The sequence below is a fragment of the Sinocyclocheilus grahami genome, unplaced genomic scaffold (assembly GCF_001515645.1).
Source record: "Sinocyclocheilus grahami isolate Dianchi unplaced genomic scaffold, SAMN03320097.WGS_v1.1 scaffold51.1, whole genome shotgun sequence".
In the NCBI taxonomy this organism is placed as follows: domain Eukaryota; kingdom Metazoa; phylum Chordata; class Actinopteri; order Cypriniformes; family Cyprinidae; genus Sinocyclocheilus; species Sinocyclocheilus grahami.
The window spans coordinates 883,173-902,799 of record NW_015505230.1 but is presented as its reverse complement, the minus strand read 5'-3'; the positions used below and the strand labels follow the sequence as shown (position 1 = coordinate 902,799).

Below are 19,627 nucleotides of genomic sequence, written 5' to 3'. Positions count from 1 at the left end.
ATTTACAAATTAATTTAAAGATGTAAACCATTTACAAAATTAAATGTAGTTTTAATGTCTTATATTTTTATTAAGCGCACGTTTTAATGATTTTGTGAGTGTCCGTGAAAGTGTGGTGGACAGAGAGGCAGGAGCTGCACTAAATAAGGGCAATGTTGACGCTTCCAGAGGTTGATGTCAGTGTAACTGGATTCCTCCAGTCTGGAAACAACTGGGAACAAGATGGCTGAGTGTGGACTGGAACACTGCTTTTCTCCTCTCTCCCAAAAGCTGGACTGAAGCCACCCCGAGTTATTTTAGAGAAAAACATGCAAGTATAAACTATTCTTATTTTTCAAAGTGTCTCTTTTTCCAGACAAATAACGTTGCCTTTCTGCGGTTTTTGTTGTGGTATGAAGTCTTCACTCGGGATTTTCTCGCGTATTTCCATTGCATAACGTCGTAAAAGTGGATTTCGAATTTTTTTTAAAAGCTGAAACAATGACCTTGACTTGGTGGAAATCAAATTCGAGACTTTCTGAATCTGTGTTTTGAGTTTTGGCATCACTTTGCACTAGCTTCCGACTAAAGAGCGACTAAAATGAAGACGTTTGTTTATGTTAGGTTACTGTAAATGACACGATGAGCTCCAGTCGCGTCCGTCCTCAAGCACCGCAGGCCCAGGCGGCATCTGCCCCCGCATCCTCTCCGCCTTATGAAGGGATCGAGATGGAAAAAATGCATCATGAAGAAGTGGGCCTTGGAGTGCCCGATGAGACCCCCTCTCCACCCACCTCCAGCTCCAGACAGGCGTGGAGCCGGGATAACCCAGGGTTCGAACCGGAGGAAGGGATGATGGAAGCGGACTGGCCTCCGGCGAGCCCGGGCCGGCGCTCTGTGTCCACGGCGTCCAGCAGCGGCAGCGGACCCGGGAGCTTCTCTGGCATCAGTGCGCGGATCAACAGAGGACTGTATCCAACTCCACCAGCACAAGAACACAGCAGCTGTGGGAAGAGGATACTGGAGAAAATGAGAGGTGAAATTTATGTTTCACAAATATTGTAAAACGTCTAACTGCCTTACGAGGATGGGTCATAAAGGGCCACAATAATGTCTTAATTTAAATATGACCAGGTATTTGGTTAAGTTGTATACTGTTTAGAATTTGTTCCTTCTAACTACACCCCCCCCCCCCCCCCAAAAACCCATGTATCATGGTTTTCACATTTAAACACATTTATCACATTTTAAAATTTTGTCTCAGAAGAAGATTAACAAAATGTAAAAAATTTAAATAGAATGAATTAGATCGCTTGGTAAACGTGTTTTCGTGAATTGATGGGAAATCTGTTTCCTCATTTCTTTCTCTGTTTCAGTGCTGTGGGACACTCGTCTTTTGGGTGAGAGCAACAGTAACAGAGAGATGTATCTGAAAACCGTCCTACGAGAAATGATCACCTACATCCTCTTTCTGGTCACCCTCTGCATATGTAGGTTGAATATTGGTTTCGTGCTTGCGTATGTTAATGCATACCATTACATTAATATTTTTAATTCTTTTACATTTCCTTTCCTTACATGTTAGAGTAAAAGGCCTTGAAAATATTTGTGAGATTAAGAATCTGTTTAATTAGAGCATAAAATGTAAGAATACTTAAAAAGTATAATTTTTTTTTTTAATTTTGAATGCTACAATATGAGTTGCCATTCAGCATAGACGTTCAGATGTCAAAATGGAAAAGAATATTACTCAAATTGACATTTTCCCAGGGTCTGCCCCTTTCTGGAATAACAGGCACTATAAATACTCGTAACAACCACAGCAACAATTAATGTTTTGTTTTGTTTTTTTGAAAAAAAAAAAAAGCATGCATTTTCATTTTGGATTTATGCATTTCAGACTTTTCAGATTTTTAACTAACTTACATTGCATATACAGTGTACAGTACATTTTATCAGTTAATGCATTTTTGGGAATTGAACCCATGACATTGGCTTACACCATGCTTTACAGCTTGAGCAACAGGAACACAAAAAAATGCATCCATATTAAAAATTCACAACATTTTATATAGTGAAAAGCATCTAACTGCTTTCCAATATGCTCTACCATCTACAGAAACACAACATGTTATTCTGATTAAAACACATTATTGATATTTGTATTAGTAACCTATGGAATGGTGAGCACCAACATGTACTACTACACCAAAGTCATGTCCCAACTCTTCTTGGATACACCGCTGACAAGCGGAGAACCCACGACCTTCAAGACCCTTTCAACCATGGAGGACTTCTGGAAAGTAATTATTCTACTGACTAATGCTCTTTTACAGTACGAAATTGCAGATTAGTTATAACTGCATCACAGACACTAATGAAAACTTTATCTGTAGTTCACAGAAGGCCCCTTTCTTAATGGCATGTACTGGGAGTTCTGGTACAACAACAAGAGCCTCCCAGAAAACCAGAGTCTGATCTACTACGAGAACCTCCTGTTGGGCGTCCCACGTCTCCGGCAACTCAAAGTACGCAATGAGTCCTGTTCTGTCCATGAGGACCTGCGGGATGAGGTTTACGACTGCTACAGTGTCTATTCTCCTGCCAATGAGGACAAGTCACCGTTCGGACCGAAGAATGGCACAGCGTATGTAAAATGATGTATATTTTGAATAAAAATAGTGGTTGATCGTTGGTTTTGAACAGGTTTATCATGCTGTTTATCTGCCAGGTGGAGATACTCAGAGGAGAGCAATCTGGGTGAGAGCAGCTACTGGGGTCAGATGTCGACTTATGGTGGTGGAGGTTACTACCAGGACCTGTCACGCACTCGAGAGAAGTCAGCCAATCAGCTGCAGGAGTTAAAAAACAACCTCTGGTTGGACCGTGGTACTAGAGCAGTGTTCCTGGACTTCTCCATCTACAATGGCAACGTTAACCTGTTTTGTATTGTCAGGTAATGAACTGAATGTGTGTTGTAAATGCATGGGATTAAATGCTTAAATTTTTAAAGGGATTAAAAATTATTGTGTTCTAGACCAAGAATCCCAATTACTATTTTTTTTTTTTTTTCAATTAATTCTGCCCAAACCATTAACATACAGACAACATTTTTTGTAAACTTTTTATACTTGGACATTAAAAAAAAAGAAAGAAAGAAATTAATTAATTTACGGTTAAAATTTGAAAATTATCCATACATAGTTAAGGTTTCATAATGATTTGCATTACTGAATTGAGATTCATAATAAATAAAGTATATAATACTTCATAATATATATATATATATATATATATATAAATAATTTAATTGAAACATGTAACATGTAAATATCTATATTTAAATAGGTAATTTATATAATGAAATATAGCATAGGTTTAACATTCTTCTACTTTTATCATACAGCTTTTTTGTACTTTTTACTTATAAAGTATAACTTTTTATATTTGTACTTTTTCAAAGAAATTTTAAGTTTAAGAACATTTTTTAGGAATAAAGTTTAGCATTTGTGATGGTGTAATTTGCCCACCATTTGCACACTCTTTCTTGCATTTATTTAACTTAAATATATTAAATAATTTAAATGAATATTTAAATGTAAAATATTTTTAATTTAAATAACTACATTTCGGAGCTCTGGAGATGACATGCAGAGGAAAATAAAAGATATTGGTGCCACGAATTAAGAATTTGTTCACGTGACTTATTCATTTGTTCCCTCATTTTAGTTAAATCCAGGCCACGAGGGAACAAATCAGCAAATTATGAGAACGATTTAGTACACCATGACCATGCAGTTTACTTAAAACAAAGGGGCTAATTATTCAAAATTCTTAATTTGTGGCCAGAATTAAAAACTTTTTTTTTTTACTCATATCAGTGTGGGGATCTGTAAAATGTAAAGTTATTTTATGCAATAAAATATAGCATAGCTTTAGAATCCATGCTTTACTTTTCTTGACTCAAAGATCTGTCACTTGCTGCTTTGCTGTAGGTTGCTGTTGGAGTTTCCAGCCACAGGGGGCGCTGTGACCTCCTGGCAGTTCCAGACGGTGCGTCTTATCCGCTACCTGTCCAGCTGGGACTACTTTGTGGGAATGTGTGAAGTGGCCTTCTGTCTCTTTGTGCTGTATTACCTGGTGGAAGAAGTTCTAGAGATCCGCCTGCATCGTTTGCGTTACTTCAAGAGCCTGTGGAACTGCTTGGATGTTCTCATTGTTGCAGTAGGTCAAAGTGCATAATGATAGATTTTGAGACACTGCATATGTACGGTTTACTCCGGCCAATGTCATTTGAGTATGACACGTTGGTCTTTGCTCATCTTGTTCATCATCGTCACAGCTCAGCGTACCAGCCATCATTATGAACATCTGCAGAACTTCAGCCGTCAGTCACAGACTTCACTTCCTGCTGGAGAACCACAGCACATACCCCAACTTTGAGCCGCTTGCTCGCCTTCAGGTTCACTTCAACAACCTGGCTGCTGTCATTGTCTTCCTCTCATGGGTGAAGGTGAGGTCTTATCTCAACATTTGACATGCAAGAATGATTTTTTGTTGTTGGTGTTTCATCAAAATACAACCATCTTGCTTTTCCCACAGCTTTTTAAGTTTATTAATTTCAATAAGACCATGAATCAGCTGTCCACCACCATGTCACGTTGTGCCAAGGACCTGATGGGCTTCGCTATCATGTTTTTCATCGTGTTCCTGGCCTACGCTCAGCTGGCGTATTTAGTGTTTGGAACTCAAGTTAACGACTTCAGCACCTTTCAGGCCTGCATGTGAGTTTTGGAGGCATCTAAATAACCGAGAATATAATTAGAATATAGTATTATATAAATAATAATATGCAGTAATACACAAAACATAACAATTAGTTGTCAGCTAATTAGAAAAAAATGAATACAAGATCATTTAATGAAACAATTTTCTATCAATTTTCTAAATGCATGTTATAGATGTTATTGTGTATGATTCATCCATGTATATGTTTAAAATGGTTACTTTTTTTACCTTGTAAGTTTTAACGAAAATGTAATTTAATTACAGTCCCTGCCTTAATTAATTCGGAAAACTTTAAATGCGCATGTCATAAAATTTACATAAAGTAACACTTTTCTTTTTGTAATAATTATTTTTATTTTAGAAAGAATATTTGTTTTTAATTATTCATTTAATTCTAAATCAGTAAATGTATTCACTTAGTTACTTTTAAAGGGGTAGTCCACCCAGAATGAAAATTCTGTCATCATTTACTCACCCTCAAGCTGTTAGTATAGAAAAAGTACTATGGAAGTCCATGGGGACCAGCAACTGCTTGATTACCCACATTCTTCAAAATATCTGCTTTTGTGTTCAACAGAAGAAAGAAAGTCATACAGGTTTAGAACAGCTTGCAAATGACGACAGAATTTTCATTTTTGGGTGACCTATCCTTTTAAGACATTTTGTTTTTAAAATATTGTAATACTTTATGAATATATTATTAACCGTTGCTCACAGTTTCACACAGTTCCGGATCATTCTGGGAGATTTTGACTTCTCAGAAATCGAGGAGGCCGACGGCGTGTTGGGGCCAATTTACTTCACCACCTTTGTGTTCTTCATCTTCATGATTCTGCTGGTAAACACAAGAGAAACATGACATAAATTACATGAAATCAATCTTAAATGAAAAAAATGCTCATGTTTTACTGTTCAGAATATGTTCTTGGCCATCATCAATGACACATACGCTGAGGTGAAAGCTGACATGGCCCAGCAGAGGTCAGAGATGGAGATCACAGACCTCATCAAGAAGGGCTACAACAGGGCGATGGTCAAACTCAAGCTGAAGAAGACCTCCATCAATGACATCCCAGACAGTTTACATCAGGCTGGGGCCAAACTCAGCTTTGATGAGCTCCGACAAGACCTCAGAGGGTGAGAATCATTTATCCCCACTGTGTGATACAAATTAAACCCCTCACAAGATGCATGTTAACTGTCAGTGCGAATTGTTTTATATGCATTTGTACACAGAAAGGGCCATTCGGATGCTGAGATTGAAGCCATTTTTGCCAAGTATGACCTTGACGGAGATCAGGAACTGACCGAACACGAGCACCAGCAAATGAGAGATGACTTGGAGAAAGAGAGAGTGAGTGGAAAAACCTATGCTTACATAATTAGTTTAGTTTTTGCATTTGGCAGATGCTTTTATCCAAAGCAACTTACATTGCATCCAAGGTACACATATTATCAGTTCTTGCTTTCCTGGGAATCGAACCCATGACCTTCAGAGCTACAAAAAAAATTCAAGAACACAGTTAAAACAAGAAGCAAATCTCTAAATCACACTGGAGCGGATGCTTAGTATCTCTTGAACACTCGCCAGGAGGACTTGGATCTGGAGCACAGTTCGCTGCCCAGGCCAGTGAGTGGGCGGAGCTTCTCGCGTAGCCAGGACGACTCCGAGGAGGACGACGATGAGGACAGTGGACACAGCTCTCGTCGCCGTGGCAGCAGCTCAGGGGGCGTGTCTTACGAGGAGTTCCAAGTGTAAACATCACCTGTCACTCAACATCCTTTAGCTAGCATTACGTTTTCACAATATATTAAATGTTAGACCTCTAAATGAAAACTATTTTGTGCTTGATGTGGCCCATCAGGCTCGTGCGTCGAGTGGACCGCATGGAGCACTCCATCGGCAGCATCGTGTCAAAGATTGACGCCGTTATCGTGAAGTTAGAGGCCATGGAGAGAGCCAAGATAAAGAGGAGGGATGTGCTTGGACGGATCCTGGATGGAGTCATGGAGGTGATGATAAAAATCTTTAACCTTACAAATATATGCACATTTGCAAATGTGAAACAAAACCTAGAGAAAACCACAAAAAATATTAGGTGAAATAGTACATTAGATAGATAGATAGATTATAATTTTCTAAGTGTGGAATAATTAAGATTATTTAATGTTTTTCAAGGAAAATAGGATAAAAACAGTAATATTGTAAAATATTATTACAATTTAAAATAACTGATTTCTGTTTTAATATATTTTAAATTGCAATTTTTTTTCCCTTGATGCCAAAGCTGAATTTTCAGCATCATTACGCCAGTCTTCAGTGTCACGTGATCCTTCAGAAATCAGTATAATATGCTGATTTGATGCTTAATTATTAAAAATGATTCTTATTATTGTCAGTGTTTCAAAGTTTTTGCAGCATTTATTTGAAAAATAAATCTTTTGTAACATTATAATTCTATTTACTGTCACTTTTGATCAATTTAATAAATTCTTGTTTAATAAAAGTTTTTTTTTTTTAAATCACAGAAATTATTTTAAAAAATCTTAATTATTCTAAAGTTTTGACCGGTGTACATTTTATATGTTTAATAATTAATTTTTTTAATATATTTTGATAATTAAATTACTGTTTACTTCTATAAAATAATTGATTAAATAATATTTATAACTAAATTCCAACATAATTTACTGCTAAATAGAAATATAATCATATATACAATATATTGTGTGATGTTGAGTAGCATTTTCGCTTTTAGACACATTTTTTGTTGCTGGACACTTGTTAGGACATGGAGATAACTTGTGTCAGGACCGTGCTTATGATTGCCAAAAATGCTTTTGAGACGGCAGGTTTTGAGAAACAGCTTTAGTCATTTTTCATGTTCAGTTGTGGATTAGAGCAAAATATTGTAGAATCTGTCACTTACATTGAGAAATGCAATCTCATGCTCTCAGGACGAGAGGATGGGCCGGGATCCAGAGCTGCACCGAGAGCAAATGGACAGACTGGTGAGAGAAGAACTGGAGCGCTGGGAGTCTGATGACACCATGTCACAGGTGAGCCACCGTCAGGCCACTCCCATCATCCCATCTGCTCAGCTCCACCCACGCAGTTCCCGCTCACCCTCCTCGCTGTCCGATGAGGGCCCGGATGGTGCGGCCAGTGGGGCCGCCCACATGTGAAGGGTTTTGATTGTAAAAACATTCCTACAGATCATGAATTCCACAATTTGTTCTCCAGTGCCACGTCAGGTGCAGTGCACTGGGCAAAACATACTTAAACCTATTAAAGAACCACCTCAAAGCCACAGCAGAAGAGTTAAATAGTCCTGCAAAAAGCTATTTATTTGGGTTTCTTTATATTAAAGTTAAATGGGGCTTTATAATGCAAAAATTAAGATAAATGGTTTTTATGCGACCAGGAAGTTCTAAAACTCAGTTTCACTATTACTTAATGAAAATACATTTTTGTGGATATAAAGCGAATTCGATTTTAAGGTCAGTCAGTGGCAGCTTAGCTTTGGTTTGCTTGTATTAACATGTATTATCCAGGTACAATTTAATGCATTTTCAAATTGAGGTACATTTTGCTTTTTCCAGCAATCTTAGCTATGATCACTTCTATTCAGTATATTATTTCTACAATAAGCTACAACTCATTTACAGCATGCATTGGTCCCAGAAAGTTTTCTTTACATGGCTAATAACATCTAAGCAAAAAATTGAAGTAAATTCTATGTGATTCTGATAGTCACTAAAAATCACCATAACAGCAGCTGGTTAGAAGCCAATGTAAAAATGGCTCAGAACATATATCATATGTTTATATCAGATGTTTTGTACTGTATCCTGCTATAATTGAATGCACTGCTTACGGTTTGGTTGAAATGCAGTATATACTTGGATATGAATTACACTTTCATCAGTATTGAAGAAACCAGTTGGAAAGCTTACAGTAATGAATGTAATGAAGGAAAGAATGTTCAACAAGGATCAGTATCTTTATATATATGATGGAACAGAAGAAATGTATGAAAACAGCTATTCATACACAAAAGTATACCTTATAAAGCATCCTTGATATGAAAAGTAAACATTCACAATTTTCAAACAATGAAGGTGGTCACAATGCTTTATAGAGAAACTGTATTTGTTAATGAGCTTTGGTGCAATTTTTACTCAGTTTATAGTTTGCTTTGCATATTTTGCAGTTCACATCTCATTTTAAGTGTGGCATGTTTTGTTAAACATATATGCTTACATTTATTTTTAATAATTATGATTCTTAAATCATTTTGATACTTTTTAACATTTTTAAACAAACTTCAATTTGGAGTGCATCTGATTTCATGGGAAACCCATGTGTATTTGTCTTAAGGTAGGATTTACAAAGCTTTTCGTAATTCCCTAAATGTAAAGTGTATAATTTCTGCACAATTAGCATCAACAAACTGCTAAAATAATTGTTTACAAAGAGTTTGTATAAATATATGGTCAAACAGATAGTCACTTGTGTAAAATGTGCCAGATGTGTTATGTTGGGTTGCTCAAACAAATCAGTGTTTGGTGCTGCTAGAGAAGCAGAGATTACACACTTCTTCCCGAAAACTTAAAGGGATAGTTCACCCAAAATGAAAAATATATACTGTATTTATAAAATAAAATAAAAAACTTTTTTTTGTGCAATTACTTTTGTAACTTTTTATGGTACTCTGTAGTTGGCAGATTGTTATTTACAGTTTAATATAACAATCAAAATAAAATCTACTCAAACTCATTATGTGCTGATTATTTGGCTTGATCCCAGTTATCATGCCCTCTAACAAAGCGACTGTAAGATCTGTACAATAAAGAGATTTATTGCGTAGTTATCAGCAGAGTCAGAGTTTACTAGCTTTTATCTGTGGTTTCAGCACCAGGCCTGTGAGTGGGGGAAACAATGAAAGAGAGGTGACCAAATATTTACATTTAACTTGATTAATGAGTCATTTCAGTAAACGTACCATAATATAACCTTATAAAAGATTATCATTTGGGATCTCTTACTAATATTATGATATGATATGTTTGAATAGAATAAAACATGTAGATAGGCCCTTACATCCTTACTGTAAAGGACAAAATGATATTGTATGATAGCAGGATTGTGTGTGCTAATGTGTGGTCATTCATAAAGCGAACACAAATCAGAACATTTACGAGAACTTGTGAATGAATCTGAGCTTGATGTAAGCGATGATAAGAAAAATCAAAGTCAGGACCGTAAGTGCCATGTGGTTGTGCCAGAAACCCCAGGATGAGTAATTGATTCCTTGGAAGGTCAGATGCTGTTCTCCTGTGCACCTGTAAAATATAATGTAGTATAAGTTTACATGAAAAATTATCTGTTGTATATACACACTACCATTCAAATATTTGGGGTCTGTAAGATATTTGTTTTGTTTTTTTTCCCCTTATGCTCATCAAGGTCAAAAATACAGTAAAACAGTAATATTGTGAAATATTACAATTTAAAATAACTTTTTTATTTAAAACAACTATTCAAAAAGACAATTTATTAATGTGATGGAAAAGCTGAATTACTCCAGTCTTCAGTGTCGCATGAGCCTTCAGATATCATTCTAATATGCTGATTTGTTGAAAACAACAAAATATTTTTGTGGAAAGCCTGGTACATTTTTTTCAGGATTTTTGATGAATAGAAAGTTCAAAGGAACTGCCTTTATTTGAAATAGAAGTCTTTTGTAACATTAATGTAATCATAAATGTCTTTACTTAAAATTGTATCCATTTAATGCACCCTTGCTGAATAAAATAAATTCTTTCACAAAAAAATCATTCAATCAATCAATCATACGGACACCAAATGTTTGAACATTAGTGTATTACAATTTAGGAAATGTAAGATAACTAACTAATTAGTAAGAGTACTAACACTTCTAGCATGTCAACCCTACTCAATATATACACTATTATAAACTATTTCAAAGTGCAAAACCAAGCGTATAAAGAGATTAGTAGTTCATATTCTATATATATATATATATCATATACATACATGAGGATGTCAGCAGCAGGGCTGCTCATCACAGTAGAGACATTTCCACAAAACTTCAGCCCCACAAACTCATTTATCTCCAATGCCTGTTCAAATGAATAGACATTCCTCAACCATCATTAAAATATTATCTCAACAGAAAGTCTTTTAGTTACACTCAGATGTAGGGACAGAAGCGGAAGTTCATACCTCGAGCCCATAGCGAGGGATGCTGAGGTACTTCAACCAGGACAGCCAGTCCATGGTGCTCTTCAGGTTAACCAGCAGACCAGAGAAGATCTGGACACACATGCGATGCAAGTAAGACCATCAGATCATCTGCAGTAAAAAGACGTATTCTTCAGCATGTGGCTGTGTGAACTTGCCATCATGAAGATGAAGCTGATGGTCATGAAGATGTTGGCCACGGCCACCACTGATTGGTCAGCTGAGATGGCCATGGTCATGGATGCAGCCGCACAAGCAACCAGAATCACTGTCAACATGAAGATGAAGAAAGCTGCCGCTGTAGGTTTTAACCCTGCAAAACAAAAAATTTTAACATTTTAAACCACTGCAAACATGCAGGCAAAGATACATTTTATATATATATATATATATATATATATATACTGTATATATATATATTTAAATTTATAGACTAAATTACGATATTGTCTGTTATATTATACATTTACAGAAGACAGATGGATCTTACCATTCAAGTGAGTAATTTTGAGCAATTATGTACCGTTTCTTTAAGATTTAATCATGTACATTTCCATGCATTCATGTACATTTTTAATCGCCATTTACCGATCATGAAATAAACAACACAGGTGAAGAGTATGGTAGGGATTGTGCGCTGAGTGATGATGTCAGACAGGATCTTAGACAGGAAGTAGACAGACACTCTGTAGTATCCACTTGTGTATTCATGACTGCAAAAAAATTAAAAAAATAGCATGCTAATTTACACTGTAGAGGCGGAACAGAAGATGCATCTGAACCTGCATATATACCCTAAAAAGGTGTTTACACACAATGAAGCACAGAGATTAAGTAGCGAAATAATGCAAAAATAATGTTAATTGTAAATAAAATTATAGAAACATTAAATTATGTATTTAAATATAATTATATTTGCATTATATATTTTTTTTATTTCTTATATTTGCTTATTATATATTGTAATAAACATATAAATTATATTAAAATAGCAATAATAAGAAACATACTCTATAACGACATATTTAATAACAAGTTTAAGGCTGAACCAAATGCAGACAGCGAAGCAGATCTGCTTTTTGATATTAGGGACTAAGCCAGTTTTTATGCAGTATTGCATTATTACACAGAAATTAAGAGACCTCAGGATATGCAAAAACTGAAATAAAATCACTCACACAAGAACTTCTTTTCAGTTTCTCATTATGCATGTATGTGTGGTTATCAGCTTCCAAATGTACAGTACCCCAGCATTTGATACTCAGTAGTAGCAAATCAAATATTTCTAGAGCCTTTCTGAATGTCAAACAGGTGTTGAAGTACTTACATGAACAGCTTGCGCTCTGTGATGAAGAGTTCGGCAGCCGAGAGGGTGCTGAAACACTGATTTGTTGTGATGAAGAACAAAACACCAAACCTGAAAAGAAAATGGTGACATTCGCATGGAACTAATAAAAACAAGTGACAAGTGAGCACGTGTGACCAATTCATGTGTGAAAATGATTCCTCATGCTCGCTGAATTACTCTTGTATTTCTGTACAAGTACATTTTTCAAGTATATGTTCTTTATCAGAGTATTTTCCTTTTAGGTCATTTTCAAATTTATTTCACTACATTTTAAGGCAAATATCATGTTTTACGCCAAGTACAGGATATATAGAAATAGTACAGGATATGTGTACTTTGTCCACAAGAACGTGAAGCTTTATATATATAAACACATACTGGTATTAAAACATATACACACGAGGTATTAAAATGAATTACTTAAATCCACTCACTTAAAAGTTAACTCACCTGTTTTGTATGCCGCTCTGGTCATCTTTGACTCCATAGAAGATTGCACCAACAATGGCAGCCATGAGGGTCGTGACTGCCAACTGCCAAAAATAATGATCATAATTCAAGAAGTGTGCTCTAAAACTGGTATAAATGAAATCAATATTATTGACACGTGAACATGCTTTCGTAAAGATATTATTTTGAATACAGAAATACGTCAAGAAAATGCAGAGGAAATAACTACCAGCAAATCAATTGAACCAGGTACACAAATTCCGATTTGGCTTTGGACTTGAACCACCCGAAACATCCAAGCAATTATTTACCAACAATGCACCACATGCATGGCAACATACTGAACATCTTGGCATCCACACATAAACCCCAGAGCATGATCCTTTACTCAATAAAGGTGAAAGAGTGACAGCCAGCGAGTTTGACAAAAATCTCTTGACAGCTTACGAGTGTCTGAGCAGTCTGAAAGTCCTTCCCAGGGTAAAAGGCTAAGCAAATATCGCAGAGCTGTGGATGATAAACCACTTTTCACCCCAGATGTCGAGGCGCCAGCACTCAACTAACTCCAGTCAGGTGATAGTCTGGTAGACATGATTCTGTTACGCTTGTGTGCAGGGTCAGAAATCATGTTCAGATCTACGAGGCGGGCGAGACCCAGATCACAACAGTCACCAAATCCGCTTAGCTTCGACTTTCGAGAAATTAGCCGAAAGCCCTTGGGAGCAATCAGCTGTTAATAATGTGTGAAGGGCTCCTCTGATGGCATTTGGTGGTTAATGAGCATCTAAGTGTCCAGAAAGTCTAGTCGTGTCCTCTTTTGGAAGACCAAACAAAGTAGTTTCGCTTTCACAACGAAACACAGCGTCTCACACGGTGGCCTAGAGTGAGCAGAGGCGGTGGATTCGATGAAGGAGCGTCCGGAGGGCTTGCGGCAAACACATGTGACGACCCCGGGCTGGACTCTGCTTCGTCCACGGTGAAAGCCGATCCGGCGATCCACAGCGCAAAGTTGATGTATTTCCTCAGCGACCAGCACGGATCAGCTCCAGGCATGACGAAGCGGATATCGTCCTCTTTTGGAAGACCAAACAAAGTAGTTTCGCTTTCACAACAAAACACACAGTGCCTTCACGACATGGCGGCAGCAACAATACTACAGCGAGAATAAAAGTTACGCTTTCTTTCTTTGCGTGAACATTTGGGCGGCGTTATGCAAATCTTCCCACATAGTGACGTAGATATGTGGGGGCATGTTAGAACGAGCCGTTTTAGGTAGGTTTGGCATCTCTTTAGGATATTAGAATATCTCTTTGGATTTGGGACTTTAGTCTTTGCAACTTTACAGATCTTCTTTATGCACCAAGAGCTTGTAACACTCCAAAGAGAAAGGAAAAATTGAAATCGCATCATATGACCCCTTTAATACAGTGCATTTTTTATTTTGGTCGCACATGCGGACCACTTATGTGCACCCCTGTATGTATATATATATATATATATATATATATAAAAAATATATATTGTAAATGAAAAATGTCAATGTAAACCCATATAAATCACAGTGGTACCTGTGCTACTGAAGTCTGTGGGTTCAGCATTAGATTCCAGAAGGTTCTCCATAACACCCAGCGGAGCTGATGGAAGAAAGAGCTGTTGTAGGTGACGGTGTGACACTTGGCTCTGATGTTGTTGTCTTTGGCCCAGGTGATGCGCTCTAGCTCGGCTTTGATGCCTCGCGCATAACTGCAGTTTTTGTACTTCTCCACCAGCTGATCCTCAATACACTGCTGGCTGACGGCAGCCACTTCAAACTCAAAGTCTGTCAACAGTATCACACACAATGTAGAAGTTCATTTAAGAGATACACAATTCATAATCTACACTGCTGAAGACATACTATTGTTCATTTATGAACCCAACAGCTTACTTATTTTATTATTTATGGCTACGTGTTTTGTAAATGCCTTTTAACTAGAAGCACAACCAGGACATCTTAGTGGCATTTTGTTGCCATGATTTACATTATAATATCTGATGAGGAAATCACTTAACAAGCGAATCTGACTCCTGAAAATCCATTTCAATAGAAATATAACCAAGTACCTCCGTTATTTTGAATCTTTGTCATGTTGACAGCTGCAGAGCTGCCATTAATGACGTCCAAGAAGAAATCAGCCGGGTTATTATGAGCTTCACAAGCATATCCTACGTTATCATTTGAAAAACAAACAGAGATATTAGTATTAAAAACACTCACATCTTTTGACACCTCACAGTTCCGTTTTTTCAACTAATAATTTTTTTAACAGATTAGAAACCTTTAAGTATTTGTATCAGTTAATTATGCTACCAATGTTGGAAAAGTAGTCTAGAGCATCTTGAGTGGGTCCGTGATAGACTTGTTTGCCGTTGGCCAGCAGGGTGAGGCTGTCGAAGAGCCGGTAGATGGAGTACCGCGGCTGATGAATGGACATGATGACGGTGCGTCCCTGACCGGCCATTCTGAAAACAGACACAGAGAGTAAAACAATATCATTAGGATCATATCTGCACTACCGTTCAAATGTTTGGGGTCAGTAAAATGTATTTTCCTCAAAAGAAATGATTACATTATTCAGCAAGAAAGCACTAATTGATCAAAATTGACAGCAAAGGGATTTATGATACCAAAAAAAAATCAATTTCAAATAAATGCTGTTCTTTTGAACTTTCTACTCTTCAGAGAATCCTGAAATAAATGTATCATGGTTTCCACAAAAATAGTAATTAATAAAATTAAAGGATTCTTGTGCAGAAAATCAGTATATTAGAATGATTTCTGAAGGATCATGTGACACTGAAGACTGGAGTAATGGTGCTGAAAATACAGCTTCGATCACAGGAATAAATTACATTTGAAAACATGTTAAAATAGAAAAGTTAAACTGCAATAATATTTCACAACATTACAGTTTTTAAAGTATTTTTGATCAAATAAATGCAGCCTTGGTGAGCAAAAGACACTATTTAAAATATAAAAATAATAAATTCAAAGATCTCACTGACCCTAAACTTTTGAACACTAATATATTATGATAATTTTCGGTAACACATTTTTAAGGACCAATTCTCGAAATTAATGAGTTGCTTATTAGCATGCATATTACTAGCATATTGGCTGCTTATTAGTATTTAAAAGCACATATTAATACCTTATTCTGCATAACCGTATTTTAGATCCCTTAAGCCACCCCATACCTAAACTTAACAACTACCTTACTATTAACAAGCAGCAAATTTGGAGTTTGTTCAGGGTAAACTCTTAGTTAATAGTGAATACGTGTTCCCTATTCTAAAGTGTTACCTAATTTTCATATCTCAAAAATGGCACTGAAAGCACAGAAGCCCAGCCAGAGGCTTCTATTCACAAATCAAATTTTTGTTTTTGTATATACATTGGACGGATGTTTTGAATATACAGACCTCTTCAGCAGCAGGAGCACAGAATGAGCCGTACTAGCATCCAGACCGGAGGTGGGCTCGTCCAGAAAGAGCACAGAGGGGTCTATGATCAGCTCCATCCCAATGCTGGTCCTCTTCCTCTCGCCACTTGAGATACCTCGGATCAGCTGCGTACCCACCTGTACAGATTTACACGTACATTTATGGTCGACCTGCTTTGTAATGGGATTTTAGTGAGGCTGTTTAATATTTGACATGAAATCTCAGGCAGTTTCAGCAGTTTTTATATGCTAGAATTCATTTTAGTTTTTATGACCACATATTATGAGGGACTACATGGATAGCCTGGACGAGAGATACTGTTTCACCTTTGCATCAGCAACTTTGTTGAGGCCCAGCTCTGAGATGAGGTGGTTCACTCTGGCCTCCTTCTCTCTTGGACTGATTTGGGAAGACAAACGTAGCGCAGCTGAGAAACTGAAGTTTTCTCTCACCGTCAGAGTCCCCATCACTATGTCATCCTTAACACATACACACAAATGTTGTAGATAATGTATTGATATGGTAAGCAAGGAAACTTAATTCAGAATCCCAATGTACTGTCCTATACCTTATAAGCACCTTTTAAGATGGCATACTGTATGAACTCATTTTAATCTAATGTTTTAATACGGTGCTCATATCATGCATTGTACCTGGACAACATAACCAGAAAGACATTTGAAATTAGGTGGCTGTAGGGCTCCATTGATGAGAACTTCACCAGAAAGACCTGCAGGATCCTTCCGGGCAGCGAGTACATCCAAAAACCTGAAAGAGGGGGAGGAGAGAACTCCATTTGAGGATGATAATAATATTGTATCATTAGCATTCATCGAATTGATTCCGCATTACTGGAGGAAACCGTCAGGAAAGACGCTTAAAAAGCTTGTTAAACAAATCCGGAATCCATTTGGAATGCATCTTATTAAGATGTGTAGAAGTCAAATATGTACTCACGAAGATTTGCCACTTCCCGTTGGACCCAAAATAGCATTTAAACCAAGTCTCATGATCCCACTGAAAAGGGAGATAAAAATGAGATTATGTTCATGTCACTTGCTCTGGAATTCATCAGGCGCTGTGGAAAAAATGAGGCACACCTATTGCACAGATATTGTTGTGCTAGTCTTAACGTAGAGTGCCATGAGCAAATGCTGCTCATCTAAGCAATGAATTTGAATGTCACTGCATTGCTGACAAGACACTTATGAGATTTGAAATGGTTACCAAACGATAAGACTGTTAAAACTAAGTCATCTAGGTGACGCTGAGAGTCTTTTATTAGATCAAGATCACACTTGACCGCATTTAACCTTGGTGATTTGCAAGCCAAGAGATCAAGAGATTAGACTCACAAAGTCATTCATAATATCATATAATTGACACTAACACTATAGAAAGAATGTCCAAAGCACTTGGCTCTGGGAAATGTCAAGCTCATTTAATGCCTTTAGAAGCAGCATTTTGGTTTTCTGCTCTCCATTGTTCTGGTGAACACATGTTATGCAGCACATGTAAAGGGTTTTATAAAGCCTCATGCCACAGGAGAATTTGATCCCACTAGAGAGCTTTTGTATGTTTCATATGGCATAGGAGAATTTTCTATATTCCTGTGAGGCCGTAATAGAACTTTAAAAATCAATAGATGCCATTGTACAAATTTTTCTTTTTTGGATGACAAGGACCCCCAAATATGATAATCACATTGTGAGGCAAATATATTTGCAGTAGTATTTATATCAACTCTAGGATATAAGTAACATGTACATGGCAAAGAAAAAGAAATGCTATTTATTCAGATTTATTTATAAACTAGGTTTTCAATAAGAGCTACAATGAATCGAATGATTTCTGACCAGTGTTTCAAGAGGACAATACTACTACTGCCATAGCAAAACCTTTTTAAACTCCTATGTCTTCATAAAAGTTAAGTTCTTCTGATGTCATAGGAGAACCTTTTTAAATTATTATGTTGTCATAGAAATGAAGTTTGTATGAGGTCATAAGAGAACCTTTTTAAACTCCAATGATGCAATAAGAATATTTTAAAGCATCCTCTGTTATTGAATACGTCAATAGAACTACTATAATGATCTAAAAAAAGGTTTATAAGAACATCAGAAGCTTAACTGAAAAACATGATGTTGCAGAGACCCAACGGAACATGAACCTTTACCAGATTAAAGAGACTTATTAAAGAGGCTTATTAATTTGACCTTTTTCTTTGTGTGATATTGACTCACTTGAGATCCACCAGAATCTCTTTATGGACTGTTGTCCTCCTGCAGATGGGTCCGCCCTTCTGTTCCACTCTATAATGGATGCTGTGGAAACTGACAGTGGCTCCATGTTGCTTCTTCATGAGCTCCATGGCGATGATATTTGACCCAGACATCCCATTTCTGCCCGTCTCCTCAGTGATTTGATCATGCTCAAAGACAGCATTGTCAGTCATCTTCTGTCAGGCTTTCTCCCTTAGAAGACATACACAATATATAAAAAAGTAATATGCTTGATTTGTATCAGGATCATGAACTCTACCTCTGCCTTACCTAACCAGGAAGAACATTGTAAGAGAATTTAGTAAGTTTGAATTATTTTTCAGATACAGTGAAAATGTTCAATAGCATTTTGTAGCATAGGCTTTAAGGAATGTGTCTATACCAGAAATATTCAAAAATAAAACTATCCCATTAAAGTGTGACAACTAGTCCCAGTTTCTCCATATGTATCTTTGTATTTTTATATTCCAGTGTATCATGCATAGCACTTATATTGCCATATAATTTAAATACATATATATTGCCGTTTCTTTTTAACTATTTGTGAAATCTATGAAAAAATAGCAAATTCTACACCTAATGTTTTTCAATGTAGGTGCAAAAACAACAAAAACGTTACAGTGTTGCACTAAAATAAATATTGCACAACCTTCAATTCACAGTATTAATACAACAAAGTTGCTTACCCTCCTCACGTTGTTGCAGTGGACGTCTGGGGGTTATGCTGTTTTCAGGAGTATCAGTTTGGGAAAAAAATACAAATCTGGCTGCTTGAGGAGGTGAGGCAAAGATCTTATATGGATGGAGCAGAGGGAGGGATTTGGGCAAAGGCATCAGTTTTTAAACCTCCACTGAACATTCTCCTGTATTACATTTACTGGGATACAAAATATAACATGTTAAATTATTCACACAACAGCAAGACATTTTTTCAACTTAAAGGGGTCATATGATGCGATTTCAAGTTTTCCTTTCTCTTTGGAGTGTTACAAGCTGATTGTGCATAGATAAGATCCCTGAAGTTGCAAA

At 36.7% G+C, this 19,627-nt stretch overlaps 2 protein-coding genes across 4 annotated transcripts; one reads left to right on the top strand and one right to left on the bottom strand.

Moving 5' to 3' along the window:
- Positions 1-95: 95 nt before the first annotated feature.
- Positions 96-9,399, top strand: pkd2 (polycystic kidney disease 2). 3 transcript variants are annotated; one of them, XM_016269290.1, is made up of 15 exons: positions 96-314; positions 604-1,015; positions 1,356-1,469; positions 2,149-2,282; positions 2,376-2,626; positions 2,711-2,935; positions 3,975-4,203; positions 4,322-4,492; positions 4,582-4,763; positions 5,485-5,605; positions 5,684-5,904; positions 6,004-6,121; positions 6,362-6,522; positions 6,633-6,780; positions 7,726-9,399. In XM_016269290.1, the coding sequence occupies exons 1-15, from the start codon at positions 309-311 to the stop codon at positions 7,951-7,953; spliced, it is 2,721 nt and encodes a 906-aa protein (XP_016124776.1). In that variant the 5' UTR covers positions 96-308; the 3' UTR covers positions 7,954-9,399. The 3 variants fall into 3 exon arrangements, with proteins under 3 accessions (XP_016124776.1, XP_016124778.1, XP_016124775.1); XM_016269292.1 differs by having other exon boundaries at positions 97-310; positions 6,359-6,522; XM_016269289.1 differs by having other exon boundaries at positions 97-314; positions 6,359-6,522.
- A 54-nt stretch (positions 9,400-9,453) lies between these two features.
- Positions 9,454-19,359, bottom strand: abcg2d (ATP binding cassette subfamily G member 2 (JR blood group)). Its single transcript, XM_016269387.1, has 16 exons — positions 19,285-19,359; positions 18,560-18,790; positions 17,274-17,333; positions 16,970-17,084; positions 16,643-16,795; positions 16,296-16,453; positions 15,184-15,335; positions 14,937-15,038; positions 14,402-14,652; positions 12,834-12,916; positions 12,363-12,452; positions 11,624-11,748; positions 11,194-11,348; positions 11,018-11,107; positions 10,829-10,914; positions 9,454-10,113 (listed from the first exon to the last, which is right to left on the bottom strand). The coding sequence occupies exons 2-16, from the start codon at positions 18,769-18,771 to the stop codon at positions 9,966-9,968; spliced, it is 1,980 nt and encodes a 659-aa protein (XP_016124873.1). The 5' UTR covers positions 18,772-18,790; positions 19,285-19,359; the 3' UTR covers positions 9,454-9,965.
- Positions 19,360-19,627: the final 268 nt, after the last annotated feature.

Excerpts from the sequence above, each read along its gene's own strand:
- pkd2 (XM_016269289.1), top strand. Across the intron at positions 2,936-3,974 it reads AACCTGTTTTGTATTGTCAG|GTTGCTGTTGGAGTTTCCAG; the intron begins GTAATGAACTGA and ends GCTTTGCTGTAG. Across the intron at positions 6,122-6,358 it reads ATGACTTGGAGAAAGAGAGA|GAGGACTTGGATCTGGAGCA; the intron begins GTGAGTGGAAAA and ends AACACTCGCCAG.
- abcg2d (XM_016269387.1), bottom strand. The coding sequence starts at position 18,771 with ATGACTGACAATGCTGTCTTTGAGCATGATCAAATCACTGAGGAGACG. Across the intron at positions 16,796-16,969 it reads TTTCTGGTTATGTTGTCCAG|GATGACATAGTGATGGGGAC; the intron begins GTACAATGCATG and ends GTATGTGTTAAG. Across the intron at positions 12,453-12,833 it reads CAGAGCGGCATACAAAACAG|GTTTGGTGTTTTGTTCTTCA; the intron begins GTGAGTTAACTT and ends TTTTCTTTTCAG.